The following is a 25,920-nucleotide window of genomic DNA, read 5'->3' on the forward strand; positions in this document are numbered from 1 at the left end:
CTATGAGGAAATACCCACCACTCATTGCAGATCAGGGGGCTCCCAGATGTACACCACCCTCCTGTCCCCATGCTTTAGGGGGTGCAATCACTTCCAATTAGTCCACCTCCAAGCTGTGGAAGGCAGCTTGCCTGAGTTCTGAGTACATTACCTGATATACCTATTCTGCTCTCTGGCATGGCAAAGGCACTTGAGGCTTAAACAGCCTCCCGCTTTGATGGATGCTATCCTTGCCATTGTGAATGTCATGCCTAGAAGCCAGTACCCCCTCCCCTCCCCTCCCCTCCCCATCGCCACCCTCCCCCTACCTGGTGTTTTGAGGTGCACACTCCACATGATTGTAAGGTCCTACGTATCTCTGCTACATAAAATCTCTTGTTGACATAGAGGAGAATCTGAGCTTGGAAACTGTGGGGGGAGGGCAGCATGAAGGGACTCTTATAGCATTTTTACCTAGTTTCTTAACCTCACCATTGTTTCTACACAGGTGCTGATTAGCAACTCGCTGTCCAGTTTAATCGGCCGCAAGGAAAACTTTGTGTTCTGTGATTACCTGAACATAAGTGTATGTCCACTGACCGAAAATCTGAATATGGTAAGACGTCCCCTGCACCTCATGGTCCACACTCTTCACTCTGCATCCAGTGCATTGCATCCTGCTTCTGACCTGGATCCACCACAGATAACTGTCTCGATTGGGACTCTGCTTTTATTCTGACTGTACATTACTCTTGCGCTGAACCCAACTCCTCTGTGCCTTATCCTGTGCAGCTGCACCCTACACAGCCCTGGACCCTCCTTCTAGCCTTCTGGAACTGCTTGCATCCACTTCACCGTAGTACACTTTCCACCACAATTGCCAGAGCTCTACTCCATGCTTCCACCTTCTCAGCTCCTTCACCATGGAGCTGTAGCCATCCAGCAGGCCCATCATACCTTCTTTTTGCACCACATACTACTTCCACTGCAACCCTTCCTCCCCTCTGCTCCTAGTGTACTTGCACAGTGTTCTCCCTTGCCCAGCATGTGCCAAAGTGAGAGAGATGCTGTAGCCCAAACCTACAAAACATCAAGTTTTGATACCAAATTTCAATCTCATGTGGCACTACTGCTTTTGGGAGTCCAGGTGCTGATACATTCAGCACAGTTTCCCCATTTGTCTCTTAAAGAGGTGATCGTTTCCCAGAGTTGTCTCCCATCGATTTACATACTGTGCTCCATAATGCACTGCTGATGAATGAGGGCATTCACAGACCTCTATATGACTCCAAGGCATGACTGGTTACCACCTGTGAAACTGTGGAAGCCACAAACTCTGCAAAAACATGGTTGTGTTCAGTAATTATGCATGTTTTTCTTCAGTTTCATGTTTACCTCTACAACCCGCTGGGACGGACAGTGACTTGGAACGTGCGTTTGCCGGTCAGTGGAGCTGTGTACCAGGTCACGAACCCGGAAGGTCGCCTGGTCGCAAACGAGGTACGTTGCAAACCGTAATACTGAAAGCACTTCAGAGCTGCATATGACTAGAGGTTGGCTATGCACACCGGTAAAGCAGTGACCAGTTTACCAACTACAACAGCACAGTTTGGGAAGTATTCTTAATGGCAATGTGGTCCTGCTGATTGCTCCTATGGTTAATGCTCAAAATAAAAAGAAATGTATATTAAGTGTTATGTCACACATCCACTAGTAAGTGGAATAATTGAAAGCATGTGAATTGTCGTGCTCGACTATCTGGGTACACCTCGCCCCCCTAACTACTGGACCGTTGCTGGGACTGCGTATTAAGTACCTGAAGGGGATGTGCCTGCTCTTGGGGGACTGGTGCAGTCCCATGTGAGGCTGCACTGCTGGGGCCTCCTCTCCCTCCTTTGGACTGGTGTTCTGGTTGGGCTTGGCACCTGCCTTGGTGATGCTTGCCCTCTGCCGAGGCCCTGCCTACCAACGAGTTGGATGGTGCTCCATTTGCAAAGGGCATACTGCCTAGCCTCTGTGCTATTATTCTGACCGCTTGATCTGACACTCCTGCAGATTCTCAGCTGATCTGGCTGCTCCTGCTGCCCCACCAGGGTAAGTGGGCTACGGGATGTGATGTGAGCTGACCCCTGATACACCCATGAACGTCCAGTCTAAGCTGGGGCGGGATGAGCCTCGCCCCACCAGTGCTGGCACGTCTCAAATCTACCAGTATAGCAACCCTGCCTCTGGTGCCCAAGGAGCTACTGGAGGGCCCCACCCTTTGTGTTCGCCTCGCCATGCAAGCAGACCTTGCTGTCATCCTTAAGGGGATCCCAGACTCGAGAGAGGGGGCTAAAACTAAAGTGGGTGAGGTCTGGGTGGGGGAGTACCTGCTGCATCAGGACCATTTGAAATCTCACTGGCCGGGTGACGAAGGCTGAGATTAGAGTATCCTCAATAGAGGATGAGGTAGCCACTCTCGAGCTCCAGGTCTCCAAACTCATTTTCACCATGGCATCACTTGAAGAGTGAGCCAAGGATATAGAGCACTTGTTGCAGAGCAACAACCTCTGTTTTTTTGGCTTTCCTGAAGGAGTGGAGACATATGGCACAGACCGGCTGCTGGAGGACTGGCTGAGGTAATGGATCCCTGCTGACAGACTGTCCCAGTGGTTTGTGGTGGAGAAGGTGCACTAGTCTCTGGCCTGTAACCCCCCCCCCCCCCCCCCCATCTGACCAGTAATAGCATGTATCCTCAACCAGCGAGACCAGGACATTATCCACCGTGAGGCCTGGATTCCCCAAGACCTAAGCTTTCAGAATATGGGTATTATGGTCTTTCCACATTCTACCCAAGCAGTCCAGCAGTGTAGATGCTCTTTTGAAGGTGTGAACCAGAATCTCTGGGCTCTCAAGTTGTAGTACATGCTCCTTTTCCCAGCAAGACTGAAAATGATATTTAACTCCTGTACCTATTTCTTTGATACCCCGGAGCAGGCTTTGGAGTTGGCGATGGAGCAGCATTCACTTCGACAGCCTGGAGGTCTTGAGAGGATAGTTTTAGAGAGCCCCCCCCCCCCCCCCCCTTCTTCCTCCAGGAGGAAGTGGACTTGCTCCCGGAAGACACGTTCCTGCTCATGAGTGGAACGACTCGCCAAGCCCCAACCGAACAGATTGGCCCGTTGGCCCTGGCGACCTGCTCTAGGGCATTACAGACCTCTTCCGGTCCCGGGATGGGGGCCCAGACATGCCCTCCATAAACCTCCAAACATAAAACTGAGTATTGCTGGTCCAGTGACTGGGCGAGGAACTGTAACATGAATAATCTAGCCTTCTGCTCTGTACCTGTTTTTTTACTGTATTGATTTCAGGTTTTGTTACGGCACATGGGTATGATATATTGATGCTTGCTGTCAGACACTGGATTCCTTTAAGATGGGGCCATTAGGAGGTTTTTGGTAGCCCTAGGCCCTGTTTGATTGCTGTTATGTATTGGGTTAAGGTGACAGATGCTTCAGGGGTGGAAGTATGGGGTTGGTGGAGTTTTGGAGTAAAGCGGAGTTCCAGACAAATTCAGCCAAACATCCGTGTGGAGTTCTTCTTTTCTTTTCCTTTTTTTTTTTTTTCGCTCGCACGCTGCTCACCAACGGTAAGTTTGCAAGCGAAGATTAGCGTCCCATACAGCAATATATGGGTGCTAGGAGGGCACCCACTGAAGTTGTCCTAAAGCAGGCGGTTGCTGGTGATTGCAACTATTCCTGGTGAGAAAGCTGGTGCTGAAGTAGGAAATCTACTCAGCGGCATCAAAACCAACTCGAGATGCAGTGCCCTCTGGCATACCGTGTGGTGCTGCTGCTCTGATTTTTAAGTGTGGAACGAGTTCCCGGCATTAAAAACCAGCACGAGCTGAGTGATGTGCCGATTTTCCACCTAATAACGGAACTCCTGAATTTCGCAGAGTTTTCAGGTAACTCCACGAGTTCTGCTCACCACTAGTGGTGTGTGTGTGTTTTTTTTTTTTTTAAAGTTTGACCACACACGTCTTTGATGCTTTACTCGCACACCAAACATTCACCCTCTGGTATGCCGCCCTGGGCGTCCCTCTTGAGATTCAGTCCCACCGGACCCATGGGTGTCCATCTGTGGAGGGGCTGCTGGGGGCGGGGGGGGGGGCGGCGGCCTGATTTTATTTCCCCCCCCCCCCCCCCTGTCCTGTTGATGCCAGTTAAGGTCCTATCCTGGAACGTTTATGGCCCCCTAGATCGCTTTTAATCATTGATCGTTCTGAGGTACGTGAAGCGATTACAACCGGCAGTTCTCATGCTTCAGGAAATCACCTGGTGGGCACACACTGTCCCTTTCTAGGTCGCTCAAATATGATAGTTTTCCATGCCGGGTTTTCCCGGGGATCTCCCATGTAGTTGTCATCTTTCTACACAGGGGTTTCCCGTTGGTTGTATCTGCCTCCTGTGTAGATCCCCAGGGGCGGTATGTGGGGGTTGAGGGTCAGCTAGAGGGAAGGCACTACCATTTCCTGTCCGTCTGTTTCCCAGCATCAACTGCTGACCATGTTGCAAACACTTTGTTCTCTTCTGCTGACCCTTCCTCAAGGTTTCATTCTGATCTGGGGTGACCCTATCCGCTTCGCATCTGACCTGTGCCTGGTTTCCCGCATGGAGCCTCTCCAAGATCTTCAAAAAAGAGGAGTGGATACCCATATTTTCCAGTACTTCTCTCTTGGAACAAGATAAAATGCTGTACGCAAGTCAACAAAAGCGACGTACACCTTCCCCCTCCCCTCCCTCCCCCATTGAATAGCACCTCGCACCAGTGTATACAAGAAAACTGAAGACCAGATCTAATGTACTGACATTTCTTCTAAAACCTGCCTGTAGGTCAGATCAAATACTCTCCTCTGTCATCCAGTTCTTCAGGTGAGTCCGCACTTGTTTACAAAACCTTTTTTTGTACAGAGTCAATTAGACAAATGGGGCGATGGTTTCCTGGATTTGCCTGGCCCCTCTTGTATATTGGCCGGATCTCAGCTAGCTTCCATGAGGATGGGATCTCAAGACCCAACAAGATGGCATTGGATAAGAGGGCTATATATGGTCCCCTCACCTCTGTGTTCGTTTTATACCGGTGGTTTGGGATCCTGTCCAGTCCCGGGGCGCGAGCTGGAATACAAGAATTCATGGCAGTCAGGGTCTCATTAAGGGTAAAGGCAAGAGTATGTAAGTCCTTTTGGGCAGCGAAACGTTTAATTATTTTATCATCATCATCATCCTCCTCTATGGCACCCCTCATTTGCGTACAACTTGCTGAAGTGGATTACCCAGTCATCAGGTTGTACGCAAAAGCCCATCACTGTTTGGGGACAATTTATACATGTTGATGCCATACACCAAAAAGTATGGCTGTCTTTAGAGGTCAAGGCTTCGTGAAGGGTCCACCATAATGAATCTTCCCACTCCAGCTTGGCCCTGGACATACTCTGCCCATACCTAGCCCTACAATTATTAATATTAGGGTGTATGTTGGATTTGACTGCCATAGGAGCTCACTCTTTGCTGACCTGCAATTGCTATTAAACCAAGAATTTGTCTTTGGAATACTCAACCCTTCTTCGGATTTTTTACCTAACAAATCCCTAATCTGTGCAAAGAGTTGGGTGTGGATCACCCTCAATACCACACTCCTTAAACCCTTTGGAAGGGATCCTAGATGACCTACTTTGTTTCCTACTCTAGCAGCAACTGCATCTAGAGCTAGGGTTTTTTCCAACCCATTTCCATGAGGTATTTTTCTGATTGTTGGTTGTGGAGAGGCCACGCAGAAGCCTAACAAAGCGGGTTTTAACCTAAAGTTGTCAGATAAGACCGGTGAATTATGGTCGCTCTCTTGTCTGTCCACTACTTCATATCTAATACAGCAGGTCATAGCTTCACATCTGCCAAAAAGATATTCGATCATACTCTGGTACCCAGGTCTATTATGTCATTCTTCCCTAGGAATTGGATGACGTCCTACCATTTGCGGCTCTAAGATCAAAATTAATTAAGAGTTTGAGCCAATACCTGTCCTGCTTTGGGGATCCATCTTACATATGACCAATCAAACTGTGGAATACCCCTCTAATTATTAAAGTCTGCTGTCAGATCAGGGTGGTTATCAGTTGTGTGAAAATCGTCTGTCACCCCTTATGCTCAGTAATCCCCACCTCAAGGGTCTTTAGAACCACTGACTCTGCAAATGTGTTGCCTACTCTGTTGTAGACGTTAAACATTTTAAAAACCATACCCGAGGGCAATGCTAGCACAACTGTCATCACATCAGGAAAATCAATAAAAAAAACAAATTCCTTTATTTTACACTATAGAGGTGTTTTGACCCAGATCCCCACCCCACCGGAAGGTGTGCCCCTTCCACTCAGGACTGCATTTACGTTAAAGGAAGTAAACCCACAACAATGGATTGGAGACGTGGACCAGGTCTCTTGAAAGAGACAGACATTATGGGAGTCTATGAAATTGCCCCATTTCATCTTGGGAAGCATGATTTCCAATGATGGTCCATTGGGCTGGGTTTGTGGTAGAAAATCGCCAGCCACTGACTCCACTACCGGGTTTGGTTACTTCCACCAGACCATGACCCCATAGCGAGGGGACTAACGTGCTACCCCCACCCGCCTGCCACCTCCAGGCACGGAGGGCATACTAATTAACAGGTGGCAGCCATAAGTTGGAACCGGGGCATCCACCATAAATGAGAAACAAAAGAAAATTAGAGCGCGAGTCTACCTTACCAGAAAATCCCAGTGAACCGGGCAGCTAATAAAATATTGTGATACTCTGGCAATGATCACCCTTTAATGCCACGCAGAGCTTTATTTGCATAGTCCTTTGCTTTTGTGGTGCCCCAAACTGGGTAGGGACACCACCAACATATTTCAGAAGTCATGTGGAGGTGCTACAGAGGTCGCAGTTGTCCCCCAGGTGTTCAATAAAACTTGGCCCTACCTCTCCCAGGGAATTGAATCCCTGACCAAGGCAACTGTTCTCCATTGTTTTAAGCACCCTTGGAGCCTCTACTTTTGTACAGAGGCTCTGGCGTGTGGGGACCTCTTGTGGTTGGTCCCATGAGTGCAGTGGCAATCTAATGTTGGCAAAAGACTCTGACCCATGTTTTTATTTAGACCATGTTTTTATAACAATATTGGTGACAAACTGTGTAATATTTACACCTATAAGAATGTTTTTCAGAACTGATATCCTTCCCATTAATTCCAATAATGTTACATTGATAAAGTATAACTTGGTTATTGTTATTAATGTGGTGACACCCTGCCAAAGCCAGTAGACCTGATTTCTACATGCTAACACCCTTTATATTGTGATGTTGCATCTAGTATTGGTGCAGAGTATTGGGACTATAGGTTTCAGGACCCACTAAGGGTGTAATGTGATATGAGGGTGTTGTCCAAGGTACTTCTATCTGAATGTATATTTTTGTAATTGAATGCATAGTATTTAGTAGTGTCCAATGAAAGTACTTTTCCTTTTCCAAAGAATGAGCACTGACTGGACAATAATTTATTGCGTATTGGTGGTGTGTGCAAGCGAATTTTGATAACTAGCCCACACCACCTCCCTTTAGTAGGCCTTCGACCGCTCTGTTTTGCTAACTTGAGACAGACAAGTACAAGAATGAGGTACTTGGTTGCCAGTAAAAATACCATTTCTGATTTATTACTTTTGAAGTACTCTCATCCTTCGCAATGAACAACCCAATTTCTTACAATAGTTATGAAGTAAATGTTAGCACATCATCTAGAGGCTGTGTGTGGTAATGGCAGCAGAGGCTGTGGCCAAATGATGAGTGGAAACGTTCGCAAATCATTGTCTCAGTGAGTTCATTCAGTTTTGAAAAGTATGTCTTAAGAGTTTTGTTGCTTGGGCTTTTAAGGACTAGAACAGCGCTTCACAAATGAGGCCCAATAATGCAGAAACAAGTCTGGGTTTTCTTGACACTGGTGTTTGAGGTGGGGCCTGGACAAATTTTCATAGGAGGGGTCCTCTACTTTGATTAACAAGAGCAGAATGCTACAATGCAGAACTTCCAGTGGTTAAGAAACCGGTTAGCACCAACATTGCCACTTCTCACCTGTTTGTTGCTCAGGGAAACCTGCAGGGTGACTGCTTCAAGTCCTTTAGAGTGAGGCCTTTTGGTTGGAAGTTTGTGGCAGAAGGGGAAAGTGAAATGTTGGTAGTAGAACATACACTATATTGCAGTGCACAAAACTGCCTTTTTTGGGACTCGAACTAGTGATAAAACTTACAAATAACTCCATGATAGGAGTATGGTGGCCCTTTTGTTGATACCCAGTGATAATTGCAGGTTGTAATATAAGCCATCACACTTGAACACAATTGTGCATAACTTGTTTCCTGCATGCAGTGGGGGCAGACCTCTTGGTATGTGATTGATGGATGGTATTTTTCCCTTAGGTTCTCCCAGTATCTGACTTCACCAGAGACATCCGAAGGGATAAAGGTGATGCTCCTAGTGAACTCCTCTTTCAGGCTACCGCTCCACCTCTTGGGTTTGGGATCTACACCGTGTCGAAATTATCAGATGAACCTTCTAGTGCCCAAGCAGAAACAAGTGATGATGTTGATGGGGATGCCCTGCAAATCGAGAATGAGGTAAGAACATAGGGTCCCCTGTATTCACAAGCCCATAAACCCTGCAAAAGAAGTATGGACCGCTGAGGTCATGTTAAGGCTAGGGATGGAGTTCACATGAACATTTGGTGTGTACGTTTGTGTCCGTTTGCTACTGACTGGTGTTTTAATTAACGCTGCACCATTGACTGCACAGTTAATAAAAACGTAGAAATAAAAAGCACTAAATGCAAACTTTGTGTAGTATAGTTTAGTATTGGATGCACAAAACTGCACTGAACTTCCCTCGCCCACTCAGCCTTGTTAGACGAGATGCAGATACATTTGTTATTCTGTTAAGTGCAAAAGCTTTGTGAGTGTCCATCCCATTCTGCAGACTTTACTGAGGCACATGGAATAGTGTCTCTTTCACATCCGTTCTGTCCCCTCATTTCCCAGCATTACTTCATATTCTTGCCCTGGATTGTTGAGCTTACAATAATCACCATGGGTCTGGGATGGGAGAGATGGCGGTGTCCTCCGAAGGGCATGCACCCAAACCAATGGCCACCTCGCTTGTCTCCTTTCTCTGCAGCACTTGCGAGTCCGGTTTGACCCAGATACAGGATTCCTCAGCGAGATCCGAAACCTGGACAAGGACATCCGTCTGCCATTGATGCACAACTTCTATTGGTGATGAAAGAGGGATGGGTCTGTCATGGAAGGGAGTGGAGGGGGGGTTGGGAAGGTAAAAGGGATAGATCTACATGGATTGAACATAGAATTTCTATATGTTGGTACTGTTTCTTTAAGGCACTCAACTTATGACATCCTCTGATCCTTCCATCTCTTTTCCTGACTCAACCGTTGTACTCACCTAAATCAACTACAGGTACAATGCCAGCATTGGTAATGATGACAGCGAGCAGGCCTCCGGTGCATACATATTCCGACCAAACAAATCTGATCCGTTTCCCATGGCATCAAAGGTCACTGCATACGTAGTGAAGGTAGGCCTCTGTGCAGATGTGAAACTGTTTTCTTGCAGTGGTTGTGGGATCTGCTTCTTTCATTTATTTATTTTTAATGGAATTTTATATAGTGCGAACACGACCCGAAGGAATCGGAGCACTTTACTCAACCACCAGTTGCATTACAGATGGACACATTTATTTTGTTAGGCACAGGGAGATTAAGTGATTTGCCCAGAATCACTGAATGTTGAGCTGAGACTCGAACTCTGTTTTTCAGCTTCGAGGTTGATTACTCCAGCTGTTAGGCCACATCTTCCTTAAGTTATCTTATTGTTCATATTAAGTTAACAAAGAGGGAGACCATGCCCCTGCCCTTGTGTTTTTGTCCAGGGGACAGTCCAACACCAAATGTTCCTTGTTATCTTGTAATGTTTGCAATGTAATAACAAGGTGTCCTGTGGCACTCCCGGACAAAAATCCAGTAAAAAATATAAGGCTTTTTAGAAATGGGGTTTCTTGTTGGCTAGGGTATGCATCTAAGCCAGGCAGAATCCACCACTCTAGTCAGGGTACGGGAGTTACACATCCAAGATAACTCCTGCTCACTCCATTGGTAGCTTGGCATGCGCACTCGGGCTTATCCCAGAGTCAATGTGTAAAGCGTTTGCACAACACACACACCAGTGATACAATAAATATACCACAAAAGAGATTGCACACAATAATATATATGTTTCTGTAGTGCATATAAAACATAGACCTAAATCAATAATCACTTTGCCAACTAGGCAATTGGAAAAACATCAGTTAGTGCAATAGGCTAAAACATATATGTTGCTCACATCATGAAAATGCCTACAAATGCAAATCCTGAAGTAATACTTGTTATCCTGACAGTACAAGGCAAAAACGACATATCAATACATTCAGGGCAGGTGATGAACAAAAACACAGGATTCACCATAAATCACTACTAATACATATTGCACAGTGCTCTTATGCACCACGAAAACTTAGAGCACGGCGTACCTGTGCTCTTATTACCGGTTATACAGTCAATCAAACATTTGTAGAGCGCACTACATACCCGTGAGGGTCTCATGGCTCAGAAGCAACTGTGCGGATACTATGGTGAATACAGTAAGCTTTGAACCTTTCGGTAAGTGGCAAGTTCCTGATTGTCGAGGTCTCTGCCGAGGACTCTTCCCTGTAATTCCACCAACACAGAACCAGTGACCCAAGTAGAGAAGAGGCAGCTGCCCGCGACCGTGTGGAGGAGCTGCTGAACAAGCATAGCCCTCCTCAATACTGGCAAAGGGGGCTCGCTTTTCTAAGGCTAAATATAACCCCTTCCTCATTGAAATTATGATCCTGCTGGGGACCTGGTCAAATCCCTAGCATTTACGCACTACCCGGTGGGCTGTGCTGGTGCTCCCGTACGAAGGAGTTGACGTCCCGCGGGTGGGTGGTCGGGACCTCTGCTTCCTGGTAACCAATAGAGATCGTACTCTTCAACAATGCGGTGAAACCTCAGTGGAGCAGGGCTGGTGGGACAGAGTTGAACAGACCCGGCGGTCCGAGTGAGCCAGATGAATCCCCGTTGGCAAGGCAGCGCTGGTCCCCACACAGAGCAGCGATATTGGTAGGTGCCTTAGCGTGGTCTTCAGAAGCCAGTAGGGGAGGTCAAAACACAGCAGTATGTGGGTGGTTTTGGAACCCCCATGCCCAGATTCAACTAGAGATTCTTATGATGCTGGTGGCGGCAGCCCGAGCTGCCACAGCTTCAGCAGACACCGGGTTAACTTGCTGGCCCACGGGCAGGGTTAAGGCCCAGAGCACTTGGATCCCCTCTCAAGCAGAGAGTACCAATCGGTAGGGGTCAACCACGTGCTTCACGCCACAGAACAGGGATCGCTTCACCATGTGCCGGCTCCTTTTGGGAAATCAAGTTCTCTCCATGCAAATTTTTTTTATTTTAATTTTATTTTTTTAGCAAAACTGGGGCCACCTCATCCAGTCCCTGGAGAACAACTGAGGTGCACTAAGCGGGGAACAAGCAGCAGGCCAGCACATCGGTGGCAGTCCTTCCTGTGGGCCCACAGGTCCTCACAGCAAGCAAATCAGACCCCTGGCAGTTCTTCCTGGCAGCATAACAGTTTCTACTGGCAATGTGCAGACTGTAGAGTCAGCAGTGTGTGGTTACAAGTCCCATGCAGTGTCTAAAATCATGGGGTCAGAGCCCCTGTACTTGTACTCAAAATGTCTTTAATGTGGATGTAACTTCAAAAGGACTCTTAGAAGTGCACAGCACCCTCATTCAATCCCAGCTCTGGCTCCAGACACCAATAGGGGATAAATGAACTTTTTGTCTGAGGGCAGGGCCCAGCCTTTACAAATATAGGTGTGCTCTATCTATCTATCTATCTATCTATCTCTTTATCTCTTTCCCCCCCCCCCCCCCCCCCCCATCCCAGGAAGACCATTCAATATGCAGATGCACCCCTGTTACACCCAACCCTTCCTGTGTGATGGCTGTCTGGAAAGTATTCACTACCCCAGCTGTCACCCAACCCTAGCTATGCACTGGAATCAGGCTGCAAAGCACAAAGAGTTATAAGCACATAGAAATGCCCAACTTCTAAAAGAAGGCAAGAGACGCACAATTGATGGACGGAATGCAGAACAAATCAAAACATTCACCCCCCCCCCCCCCCCCCGTCAAGAGATCTGGGTTAAGTCCATCATTCTTTTGCTCACCATGCCACCCCAGCTGAGACCTGGCTATATGCAAATCAGTCTTGACCCTGTGCCTCATGGGAACAGTCCAGCCCGAACTGCCAAGCCAAGTCCTCCCTGGACCGGAAACAAGCATCCTAGGACCGGTTTCAGGGTTTCACCCCTCTTTTTGAAACCCCGAAACCAGTCCTAGGATGCTTGTTTCCAGTCCAGGGAGGACCTGGCTTGTTAGTTCGGGCTCGGCGTTTCCCATGAGGCACAGGGTCAAGACTGATTTGCATATGGCTGGGTTCAAACTGGAACGGCATGGTGAGCAAAAAAACGATGGGTTTAGGCCCAGATCTCTGTACTGGGGTGAATGTATGACATTGTTCTGCAATCTGTCCATCAACTGTTTTGTTTTTGCAACTTCTAAAAGAGGCATTTCTAAAATGGTAATTGAAAAATCCACCTTCACCAATAAGCAGGATTTCTCACCACTATTCCAAACATACCAAACCTGGCAACACTACTCCTTTCAGATCAGAAATTACCACTGAAAAACACATTGGGGAATTCCCAAAGCAAACCTATAAGAGGAGCAGGCCTCCCAGTAGTGAGATACCAAATAGGCTGTTTGTCATTTCTAGGACATGCCACACAATGAAAGAATACGTTCTACCTTTTTCCTACACAGCACCCTGCTCATAGGGCTACCTAGGTCCTACCTTAGGGGTTACCTATATGTAGTAAAAGGGCAGTTTCAGGTTTGGCACGGTGGCATGGTGGAAGTAAACTATGTACGCAGGCCCTGCAGTGACAGATGCCTGACAAAGGCTACTTCTGTGGGTGGCACAAACAGTGCTGCAAGGCCACTAGTAGCATTTAATTTACAGGCCCTGGGTACATGGGATACCACTGTACAAGGGACTTGCAGGTAAATTAAATCTGCCAAACGGGTGTAAGCCAATCATACCAAGTATAAAGGAGAGAGCACATGCATGCTAGCACTGAATAGCAGTGGTAAAGTGCCCAGAGTCCTAAAGCCAACAAACGCAGGTCAGACAAAATGCAGGAGGAAGGCAAAACGCTTGGGAATAACTCTGCAAAAAGGGCCAGGTCCAACAAGACTGAAAATAAGTCACAGTCCTACCTGCATCACCAGCCCCTGTGTTGGCAGCTACACATACCTTGAAAATGACTACAAAGTAACTAGAATATATCTTAAGAAAATGGCATATGCTAGTCAAAGCAATTAATGAAACCTAATAAAGTGTATCTCATGCTTCGGATACATAGTGCGAGTGTTTCACGTTTTGACTCGCTCGATGCAATCCAATCCCAAAACAAACATTAAAACAAGAAACTCTGACTGTGGAAGGAGGGGTGGTCAAGTGCTCACTGTACAATTCTCCGCTTTAGAAAAAAGCAGGATAAGCAGTCAGGCTATAGGTGCTGAAGAAGTAATTGCATCAGAATAGCTGATGGACAGTTAGTCACTGACCATAGTTGAGTTAAGTGTTGCTGACAGGCTTGCTGAAGCCTCTGGGTGTGCTAACGACTCTGGTCCACTTGCTGTGGTGCTGAAGACTCTCAGGTGAGCTGAGAATCTCACAAAAGAGGAGAGAGATTCCCAAAGTTTCCAAAAATGTTGCTGAGGCAGAATGGCTGATCCTTTTGATGGTTAAGGACTGCTGGGGGCTGCTACACTGGGACTGACAGAAGAGCTGATGTAGACTCCTGAATCCTTGGAGAGATGCAGCCTTGAAACACATGTAACTCCTGTACCATTAGGGAATAGACTTGTGGATTGCTCAGTAGGAAAGAAGATCCATGGAATGGTATAAAGATCACTGAATTGATTGAGATGCAACCCTGACCCCGGTTGAAGCACCAAACAGAAGAACTAAATCCAGAGGCCTGGTTGCAGGGCGGAGGAGTTATTGTGTCCTTGCACCTACCACCTAACTGATCATGCTCACCAGTGGAGGCTCTCAAAAGTTTCAACAAAGGCAGCACCATGGCTGGGATCTTTGTGTATGCATGCACATGCTGTAAACTTGCAAAGAGCATCGTTGCATACTTTATTAGACACCATAAAGTCGGGCTCTCCTCTAGACCCTCTTCCCTTGTCTAAACTTAGATTGATAGACGATGCTGCCCTTACAATATTTCTTGATCTGCTCAACTCCTCTCGGAGTATGGGCTATGTCCCCCAGAATTGGAAACCTGCTGTAGTACACCCTCTGCTCAAGAAGGATGTCCTTGACCCCCTTTGTTGGGCCAATTTTCAGCCTATCTCTCTCTCCTCCCAGCCTTTTCTAAGATTCTTGAAAAGCACATCAACACTCCTCCTCCATCGTTACTTCCTGCAGTCAGCTCCATCCGTCTCAGTCCGTCTTTAGTGCAGGCCATAGTACCGAATCCGCCTTACTGGGAGTCATGGAGCTCCTTCGGCAAGAGCTGGATTCTGGTGGGACAGCCACCCTTATCCTTTTGGATTTAAGTGTGACTTTTGATACAATTCTACATTCTACATTCTATATTACTGGACGGATTGGAAATCTAGGCATTGTGGACGTGGCACTAAGTTGGATGTCCTCGTTCTTGAACGATCATACTTTTCAGGTCTCATCAACCAATAACCCATCCGAGACCCTCTCGCTGCCCTCGGGGGTTTCGCAGGGTTCCATTTTGAGTCCCCTGCTTTTTAACATTTATCTCTGCCCTCTTATCATTCTGGGCAACAATCCCGAACTTTGGGGAGTTAAACACTGGCCGACCTCCCTGGGACCCTTACCTATGTCAGTTGATTAAGTGAAGAACCTTGGTTTTATTATTAAGAACCTTTCACTTAAGTCACAGGTCTCAAAACTCGCAGCCTCTTGATTTTTCACTCTCAAATGGCTCAAGAAAATTCTATGGCTGATTCTTTTGAATACCCAAAGAACGGTTTTACAGGCCTTGAACTTCCAGATTGGACTATGGAAATGTTCTATACCTGGGCACAGATAAATCAGTGATCCGCCGTTTACCGATCATCCAGAATGCTGCTGCCCGCCTTCTCTTTCGACTGCTTAGACATACTTCTGTCTCTCTCTTCCTCCATACACTTCACTAGCTCAAGGTCAACTAACGTATTAAATTTAAGGCCTTGTGTTACATGTTCCAAGCTAGGCATGGCCTCGCCCCTACATACATCCGTGGCCTGGTGTTACCTTATGTCCCCACCCGGCCACTGAGATCAGCTAACCATGCGTTATGCACCATGCCCAGGTTTTCGTTTGGCCCGCATGAAGGGTCGCTCCTTTGCATATTTGGGTCCAAAACTCTAGAACTCCCTTCGGCTCTTAGGAACTGCCACTCTCTACTCTTGTTCTGTAAGAATCTGAAGACTTTACTCTTTAACTGCTCTTAATGGGCTAATGGATTCACTTCCGGCTTGTGCACCTTGTAGCGGTTTTGGTCTAGCGTCGTGAGACCCTTTTGGGTAGCTGCAGGCTCTATAAATTCCCTAAAAAATAAATGGGTACGCTTGTGCATTGTAATTTGGTAGTACTGTGTAGCCAACTTGAAGACAATTGTTTCTTAGTTACTCTGCAGGGCTGCTCCAAATTACAAGCCTAGCTTTAGGCATTTGTGACCTGATCACATAAAGTGAGTGCGAGCAGCGGTATTTTATCTCAAGGTCTGTGACATTGTTGCAAACTGATTTGGGTCCCGGAACACTATAGAACTACAGTGATGGTATGTGCTTTTGTCTGTGAAGCACGCTGGAAAGCACAACACAAAATCGCAACAAAGCAACTAAAAACACAACATACGAACTCAACCACTTAAAACATAGTGAAACAACCGCTAAACCATAACCCAATACCAACTAACTACAAAAAAGCGTAATATGAAAAAACATAATTTCAACATTAAACAATACCAACACAAAGCACACCACAAGATAATAGCAAAACCATATCCATACACTACAAATTTGTTCTATATGATTGTGTAATTATCTCCTTTGTTTGTTGTACCTTATTAGTATGTTGTGTTTTGTGTTGAGTGGTGGCATTAATTTATTTTTGCTTGGTGATCGGGTATTATGTGTTTTTGAGCTATCTAGTTACACTGTGTTGTGGGTTTGGATGGTGTTTTATTATGCTTTGTAATTTTGTTATATTCTTGTGTTGTATTTTCTTGTCATTTTATCAGTATACCTTTTTGTTATGCTTCCAGTTTGTGCTATTTGCTTGTGCTGAATAGGTATATTAGTGTGTGCTTGTGCGCTGAAGTATTTTCTTAATATTTTTTTTTTGTAATATACTGAGTTTTTGTGTTTTTTCTGTATTATATTGGAGTCCTGTGCTGTTTTGGTGATGTGTTGTCTTACATTGAAGCTTAGTTGCTGTATTCGTTTTTTTTTGTTTTTTTAAATTTTTTTATTATTGGTTCGACGTGATGGTATGTTATTTACTTGTTTTTTATTGGTGTATGTTGTGCTATTTTGTATTGTTGTTGTTGTAAGATTGTGACATGGCCTTTTTAATACTGCTGGCTCAAACCCAATTTTATGATGCGATAGTAAAGTGTATGATTTGCTGGTCACAGGTTTGAATCCCGACAATAAGCATACCTTAAAAGATTGATACATTTGGCGAAGAAATCCTTTTGTTAACTCCAAATCATAGTTTTAATATGAAATCTCAATGGGTTATTAACCTGCAGTACACCCACATGTCTTTGAGGTTGCTCTGAAATATGTTTCTCTTTCTTGCAAGTGTTCACTCTACCTTTAATTCTTCTATGTTGATGACTGCTCTCAAAATGAATGATGCATATTTTACCACTCCATTATCAAGTGCCAAAATAACCAAGCAGTTCGTGTTTGCTGTGTAAATTATCAATACCCTAATCGCACACAATGAGACCTTCATATGCATGTTACAGATTCTGTTGAATTATTTTCCTTGGCTATCTGGAAGAGGATGTAACCTTTTGGTGCCGTCATTGTTTTGCTAGTAACCATACATGTTTTCCTTAGTCTTCCTTCGCAAGTCTTTATATTGTAAAATGCTTTCATCTTTGGGTTTTCTCTTGTCTACCCTCTGAGGTGACACTGGAGCGTCATTGTTTTCCCAATATCACTTTGAGACAAGGTGTGGCCCCCTCACACACCTGCTCCCAAGTGTACTAAAGCTCACACAAAAGGATTGGCCTAGCTTTTGGAACAGGGCGTCCTGCGGTCTTCATGTGAGCAGCAATTCCCTTTGAACCTAATGCATTCCGCTCATGGGGATCAACTAGGAGCAACAGAGGAGAAGGCTGCACCTTGGCAGCACGTGCTTCCTTGGTAAATCTGCCATAGATGCCCATCCTCTGGATAAACTGGGAAGGAATACAGGTCTTCATGAGGTGGCTACAAAACCCCTAACACCACTGGTCATTGAAAACTGAGCAATCCAACAGCTTGGAGCTGGGGAACATCTGTTGCTGTATACCAAGCAGCAGTATTCTTGCTCTCCTCATCTTTCTGGTTCTCACTGCTAAATGGTGCCAATCCACCCTTGCTGGGATGGTAGAGCGCAAGAACCAAGCGGAGAGTGTACCAGTAAGGAGAAACTGCAATTGATATACCCTCCTAGTGCATGCTGTCTGATATTTTATGGCTGCTGACCGCTCCGAATAACAGGCCTGTCTAGAGTGCTCATTTCACTGATCTTTTCAGGCCGATGCCCTGAACCCACCAACACCATTTTTAAAGACTTGTTTTAATCTTCACTACTTCTATCCCCATCTACCATGCCCTTTCCATGTTGGTTTTTGTCCTGATCACTGTATAGTTCTGTCTCCATTACAGCCTTGCTCTCTTCCTTCTCACCGACAGAGCCCACTGGTGTCTGAGGTGTACCAGAACTTCTCCTCGTGGTGTTCGCAGGTCGTGCGGCTCTACTCTGGCAAGAAGTCTGTGGAGCTGGAGTGGACTGTGGGACCTATCCCGATTGGGTGAGTTACTGCAGGGAGCAGGGATTATTGGGACATGGAAGGCTAAAGGGGGAGTTCTTTGGTTGTGAATTGGCTAGTGTCTATTCTGCATCTCTTGGCTTAGCACTTCCGAGTTCAGTTCCCACTGTGTTTAGCATAGATCGCCTGAAAATCATGCCATTTGAACTGCCGGGCAACCCTCAAAGCCCCAGTTATAATGGCCGAAATATCCAAAATAGCCTGTAATAGTATCCTACATCGTTATGTAGGTTGAATAACCGTGCAGAGCTTACCGGTAAAATGTGTTAATCTCGAGCGGTATGCAGTGAATATGCATATTTCAGATATTTTGGCCATTATAACTAAATAGCTATCCATTTACGTTTTGTGAAGGAATAGGCACCCACGTGAATGGTTTACTTTATATAGAAATAATGTATCCTAGCAATGGTTCACAGTGTATACAAAATAATCAACATATAAGAATATATATAATCAACACATAACCATACAAACTATACCGTGTTCCTAAAAATAGTGAAAAACCAAACCAGTTGTAAAAAATAAAAATAGAAAATAAGGCCCTTCAACAGAAAAACAACTTTAATCATCAGCATAAAATATTCTTAAATAAAATAATGCTCAGACATACAAGCTGGTACAAATAGACAATTCAATAAACATATAAAACCAGACAAAAATGGCGTACACAAACGGAGATTTACATAAAAGTCGGAGTTCCAAAACAACACAGGAACTTCAACACACAGAACAATGTGTCCTCTATAAATTGTGGCCACAGATGCGTCGACGGCGTTTCGACCTTTGTCATCAATTCCCGCAACTTAATTTGCCGAATATGTTCGGCAAATTAAGTTGCGGGAATTGATCCAGAAACGTCTGGGAACCCTCCTGAAGATAGATACGACTGGGATTTTTGTCAGATTAAGCAGGATGTTTACAATTATACTGCACTAAGTTATTGAATTCGTAAGCAAATGGAAGCTGAATTTTAAGAGCTCACATTTCTTATATATATAACTCTAGAATTCGACTGATACGCAAGCACGGATGTAAACTGTGCTCTAGATTTTATTAGGATTTAATTATCTGGTGAGATGCTCAGCTATCTAATTGTCCTGATGATGACCATGTACTTGTGACAAAGGTCGAGACGCCGTCGACGCATCTGTGGCCACAATTTATAGAGGACACATTGTTCTGTGTGTTGAAGTTCCTGTGTTGTTTTGGAACTCCGACTTTTATGTAAATCTCTGTTTGTGTACGCCATTTTTGTCTGGATTTAGATGTTTATTGAATTGTCTATTTGTACCAGCTTGTATGTCTGAGCATTATTTTATTTAAGAATATTTTATGCTGATGATTAAAGTTGTTTTTCTGTATAAGGGCCTTATTTTCTATTTTTATTTTTTACAACTGGTTTGGTTTTTCACTATTTTTAGGAACACGGTATAGTTTGTATGGTTATGTGTTGATTATATATATTTTTATGTGTTGATTATTTTGTATACACTGTGAACCATTGTTAGGATACATTATTGATTGCCCCTGGTTCAGGTGGTTAGGGCTGCCCTTGTGGTAGTTAATTACTTTATATAGGAAGCCAGTTACTGATGGATCCACGCGATATTTTGCATTTGACACTATACGGAGTCTATGAGAGAGTAATACTTATATTTGGTACCAAAAGAGCGGGACAGAATTAAAACAGATTATAAGGATCCTTGGAAGAAGAGAATAGCCCTGAGGAAGTCGCGGGTTATTTTCTTTTAAGCGACAAAACACGCGTTGGCTAAAAGATTACAGCAATCAAACAACAAAAACACACAACAAAAAAAGATTGAAGGAGACAACTGTTAATCTTTAATTTTTATTGACGGGTTGTGAGCGTGTGCTAGAGGTAAACTATTATATTGTCTCTGACCATATATTAGGGAAGGGGGTGGTGTCTCCCTACCTTATTAGCACCGCATTTCTTCATCGTATAGGGACAAACACATGTCTCTGAGGCACAACCTCCCTACGACCCGATTGTCTGGGATTCTATTACTTGATGCCCAAGACCTATTGTTTTGGGTTCAGGACCAACGTTTTTAATGTTTAATTTGTCAGCAGGCCAAGTAGGCAAACCCCCTGCAACCCAGAGTCTTTGGTTGCCAGTGTCACTGCTACAGTACGGTTGTGGGAAATTATGCTGCTGAGAAGTGAAGATATGCATTCATATTGATAGATCATTCAAAATCATACATACGGTTCATTAATACGAAACCTTTACTGTCGGGGTTAGCACTGTAGGGAAATACAGTGAGCTGTAAGATCATTACTGGCAGTGATGCAATATAAAAATGTGTACAGGTTTGCAGAATGTAACAATTTGTGGCTATTCATAATGCTCATTCCTTTATTATATTCAAATACATCTAGAAAAATTCAAGCATGGTTGCCGATTGTTTGCTTTTAGCCAATAGGTCTCGCCTTTGGGACCTTATAAGTATTTAGCAATGAAGCACATTATACTGGATGCTACAACATCTACTGTCCTTTAACGTAGAAACTTTGACACATTATAGCACTTCATTGAGAGTGTTATTTTTGTACAACTGGTAGTCTGAACTCACATATCTGTAAGTGTTTTCATACGTGATAATGATGAAAAAAAGAGTTTTAGAGAAATAAATAATTTGACTGATAACACAGTTTAAGCGAGAAAGCCACAATGCATACTGGTTTTCTGGTTTCCCTTTAGCAAGTGTGCAATGAGTTCTAAAGTGAGCAATGAAAATGGGATCTTATGGCCTAGTTTTGAGTAAACAATACCCAAACGTGTGAGCCTGGTGCTGCTGCACCTGCTGCACCAACCGTAGTGAAAATCTCCTCCTTGATCAATATACCCCATTTGTGATGGAAAACCCTCTGCAGACACCATCAAAGACTTCCAGAAATTGACCACAAATGTCCGGTTTACAGGTAAGCACTAATCTAACCACCTACACGCAACAAGTTTTACCGTATTGCTGGAAAAAAAGAAGTAAGGCAAGCTATAATGCCTTTACACATCGATTTATTTAACAAAAGTAATTCTAAATCCTATTGAAGGGTAAGACAAAATTACACAGCAACTCCAGTATACTTGCTAAACTCCTGTTAGGTGAACAGAAAGCGCATTCAACACATTTTTAGGAAGCATTTTAAATTAAAGTTAATTAGAACTATAGCAGTCTTTAGTGAACTCCCATCAAACGTGCTTCCTGTTCAGCCAACGAAACTTTAGCAAATATTCCCATAGTGCTAATAAACTTTAATGTAAAACACTAAGTGAAATTGCATTGGACGCGCATGGAGGATGCTTGTTACATTACCGTTTGTTATCACTTCTGCAATCCTTACTGAATTCCTGTTGGGTGTACGCATTTGGATGTAAAAAATGGTGATTGTTTGGGAGAGTGAATGTAGCATAACATCCAGAGATGCCAACTGTGGAACAAGGGAATTGGGTTTGAATCTTGGCATGCTCTCCACGTGCCAATAAACATAAATACCAAAGGAGAGACATGCCGATATCAAAAGTGTAAATACCGTATGGTTTTTAAAGTGCTGGTAGGGCTAGGATTGAATTAGTCATTTGTTAGACATTTAAAAAAAAAATTAAACCGCTGCATTTGGATGCAAAAAATGCTGATTGTTTGAGAAAGAAGATGTAACAAAACATCCAGAGCTGCCGTCCTTCAAAATGGGGAACCGGGTTCAAGTTTTGGCGTGCACATTGCTGCTTAGTAACAATCTAAAAGTCTGTGAAGCTAGAGAGTGTGTGCGAAATCCCGACCCTCTTTTCCACAATGTCAAACTGATCAACACCATCTGTAGTTCTTTTATTGCTTTTGCTGTGCTGATGGGGAAGGGGCCAATGGTGCCAACCATAATGAAAATCTCTTAGACCAATATGACCCCTTTGTAATGGAAAACCCTCTGCTGACACCATCAAAGACTTCCAGAAATTGACCACAAATGTTGGGTTTACAGGTAAGCACTAATCTAACCGCCTACATGCAACATGTTTTACCATATTGCTGAACAAAACGAACTAAGGAAAGCTATAACGCTTTACACATTGAATTATTTAACAAAAGTAATTCCAAATCCAAATTTAGTAAAAAAAAAAAAAAATGAAGGTTGCCATCGGGTGTACGCTTTTTAAAAGGTTACAAATGTGCACACAATGCGAGTTTCACAAATTGTTTTTCTTTTAACATGACGGAGTCCTGTTGAAGCGTAAGACAAAATTACACAAACTCCAGTAGACTTGCTAAACTCCCGTTAGGTGAACAAAAAGTGCATTCAATGTATTTTTGGGAAGCTTTTTACATTAATGTTCATTTGAACTATGGCAGTCTTTAGTGAACACCCATCGGATGTGCTTTCTGTTCACCCAATAGAACTTTAGCAAAGATGTCCGTAGTGCTAATAAATGTAAAACACTGAGTGAAATTGCATTGGATGCAGATTGAGGACGTTTGTTACGTTAGTTTTTTTTATCACTACGTCAATCCTTACTGCATTCCCGTTGGGTGTACGCGTTTGGATGCAAAAAATGTCAATTGTTTGGAAGTGAGAATGTAGCATCACATCCTGAACTGCCGACTATGAAACAAGGGAACCGGGTTTGAATCGTGGCATGCTCTGAAAGTGGCAACAAAAAGAAAAACGAGTCTCGGCATCGGCTCAATAGCCCGTAATTCTGGGCAAAGCACTTAAACTCCCTGTGCTTTAAAAACAAAAAGAAAGCATGGGACCTTGTGTAATGCAACATGTGCTCAAGTACAGCACTCCAATTACTTTGGGTGAGTTTGTGCTTAATAAAACTGCAAGAGAGATTCACTCTGCAACACAAATTCCAATTATTGGCAAATGTGTTTTTAGACATAATTTAAGCATAGCGCTTTTTAAAAATATGTGCTGCTATGGAATATTGTAAAAATAGCTGGGCACACACTGAAACACAAGGCAAACACGAGCAGAAAATAAAGAACGGACACGCACCGACATGGGAGGAGGTGGAAGAGATGAATGCTTTAATAAACTGCTCCAACTCTGAACGTATCCACACACAGATTCTGAATGGATCCCGGAGACCAGCCAATCCTAAACATTGATACGAATGATTTACGGGGAATCAAAGGCCAATAGGGGTACAGGAAGGCCCAAATAATGCATGCAGCGAGGAGTGCCACAAAGGAGATTCACAATGCCTTTGCGCTGCCACGAGGAAGATCCTCTCCTCTCCTGGCCCGACCCAGGGAGGGGCTGTCCTGTCCTGTCCTGGAGAGAAGCTATAGGACGGATCCAACTCACGGGAAAAGGGGTGGTTTGTGATGAAATGAATGGAGTACAATGCACTTCAGCAAACAGGAGAGTTGCTTTGTAACTTTGGACAAACTAGTAAGCCACAGGATGTGTATTAAACCACAATTGTCCGTCATGATTTTTGGGAAGAACTGAAGTAGCAGCCCCTGTTACAGAGTTAAAGCTACCTTCACTTGAAAAAAGAAACATCCCTTGCTTTTATGGATATTGTGGTACAGTCCACTGTACTTCATGTCTTGGTTTCAGACAGCTTAGGAGAACATGGAGTGCTAGCTCATAAAAACAAGTAACCTGAGCCGAGAATCCTGAGACTAGAACGCCACTGCTGTCTGCTCAGTTTATATGTTAAAAACAAGCCGGTAATGTCCTGCTGCAGTATAGAGAGGCGGGGGGAGGGAGGCGGGGAGTGGAGGCCAGCAGAGTGACGCGATCTGTGGTGGGGGACGGGGGAGGGAATTGAAGTGCGAGAGAGGCACGCAAGGCTTAATGAGCCTTGACAGAAACCCACATGGCGGCTGCGCACGTGCACTCAAGCTTGAGGCGAGGAAAAGCCTCTGGTAGCACTTTTAAAAGCCTGTTTACTAAATTTCTCGCAGAGCAGCGCATGCGCTGGCTCAGCGAGACCTAAACAGCTGTTAACTTAAGCCCTGGACTGCAGTTGTAACTGGGATTATTTATAGTAACATTTTGTGAAATTGAGTGAATGCTTAAAAGTAGATATTCCGAGCAATTCATGGTACACTTCCTCGTAAAGTAAGAAACCAAGCAATGGTACAATTGGAACAATAATATATCTAGAACTATGCTGCAATATGAACTCCAGCATAATGAAAGTGCCGATATATTCAGACACCTGTCCTAATCAAAAAAGCTAACCAAAACTAATGCCATTAACAGAGCCTCTTCATACTCTGAGCCTGTAAATATTTTACAAATTAACTTGTATAGATCTCTGGTATATTCAGAGTCTGGTATAATAAACAAGGATGCATACACAGTCTTGCAAGAATCCAACCCCAAACTTAATTTAACCCCTGGCATAATTGGAGAACCTCTTATCAAAGCTCTTTGTTTTCTTATCTGACTTGAACGTGTGCAGAATGACTTATGCTTTCACTCCATGAAATACACTATACATCAATATACGAAGTCCAGCACTGATTTTTTTGTTTTTCCCTCCTCTCCTGCCATTGCATTTGGAAGAGGAAACAAGTGCTCGATATGAATCTGCCTCATGGCCGTGGGGAAAAAGGATTAGGATGATGGCTAGAACCTGAGTGAGCACCTTCACAGCTACAAGAACGTCTTCTGCATCATCTTGTCTTCTGCATCATCTTGTACTACTTGCACTAAACACAACCCACCCAGAGGCCAAAGTCATTTTTGTTTTTGTGTGTTGACGTTGTGTGTTCTGCAAGACCACAAAATGCTAATAGCTCTGTATTTCAGAATTTTAAAAAACATAAAGCCTCTGCCAGCTTCTTCCCTGGATGGGCTTACCATGCTGAGATGGTGTATAAGTGAAGTCACTCTAGGAACATAAGAAGACTTTGGAAGTTATGGCAAAACGAGGGATAACTAACTGACCTGGAGAAATGGAACCAAGGCCAGCCTAAGTAAGAACATGAGGAGCTTGATCCTAAAGCTATTCCACCAAAGAAATCTCAATCTAGGGGACTTCCATCTGTACACCTAAAAAGGAAATTCTGAGAAGGACACCTACAATAGGAGAAAGATCTTGAAAGTCGATTAACTTCCTTAGTAGCCTCTTCTCGATATTACGGAGTGACCTCTTGGTGGATCAACTCTGAGTGCAAGGTGATCTCTGCACCAGAAGAACATCAACCTCCGAAACAATCTTCATCCATCGGGGGCACGTAGATCTTGAAAGGAAGGCATTACCTATAAATCGAACAGATCCGCCTTGAGCATAAGCTCCGTACTAGCAACAGTGGATCACTCCGGCAATGCCACTTGATGCTGCTTCATCACCACCTCCTTTTGTACCGCTTTGTTCGCCATAAGTTGGCAGGGTATGCTCAGACGTTGAGTCCTTGCTCACTTTGCCACTGGATTCAAGCAAGCCTGGCTGAAGACGGCTGAAATGCCAGAAACCGGTCCTCGGAAGCTTGTTTCCGGTCCAGGGAAGGCATGGCTTGGCAGTTCGGGCTGGACTGTTCCCATGAGGCACAGGGTCAGACTGATTTGCATATGGCCATGTCTGAACTGGGGTGGCAGAGTGGGCT

At 44.4% G+C, this 25,920-nt stretch overlaps 1 protein-coding gene across 2 annotated transcripts in view; it reads left to right on the forward strand.

Annotated features, from left to right (window-relative positions):
• MAN2B1 (mannosidase alpha class 2B member 1) overlaps positions 1–25,920 on the forward strand; it is a 240,577-nt gene that overhangs the window by 59,469 nt on the left and 155,188 nt on the right. For both annotated transcript variants that reach the window (XM_085600697.1, XM_085600696.1), the window contains exons 12-17: positions 488–595; positions 1,363–1,479; positions 8,469–8,666; positions 9,220–9,317; positions 9,517–9,634; positions 18,195–18,313. In XM_085600697.1, the coding sequence (XP_085456823.1) occupies positions 488–595; positions 1,363–1,479; positions 8,469–8,666; positions 9,220–9,317; positions 9,517–9,634; positions 18,195–18,313 (758 nt within the window). The remainder of the gene's footprint in view (positions 1–487; positions 596–1,362; positions 1,480–8,468; positions 8,667–9,219; positions 9,318–9,516; positions 9,635–18,194; positions 18,314–25,920) is intronic.

The sequence above is a fragment of the Triturus cristatus genome, chromosome 4_2 (genome assembly GCF_964204655.1).
Source record: "Triturus cristatus chromosome 4_2, aTriCri1.1, whole genome shotgun sequence".
In the NCBI taxonomy this organism is placed as follows: domain Eukaryota; kingdom Metazoa; phylum Chordata; class Amphibia; order Caudata; family Salamandridae; genus Triturus; species Triturus cristatus.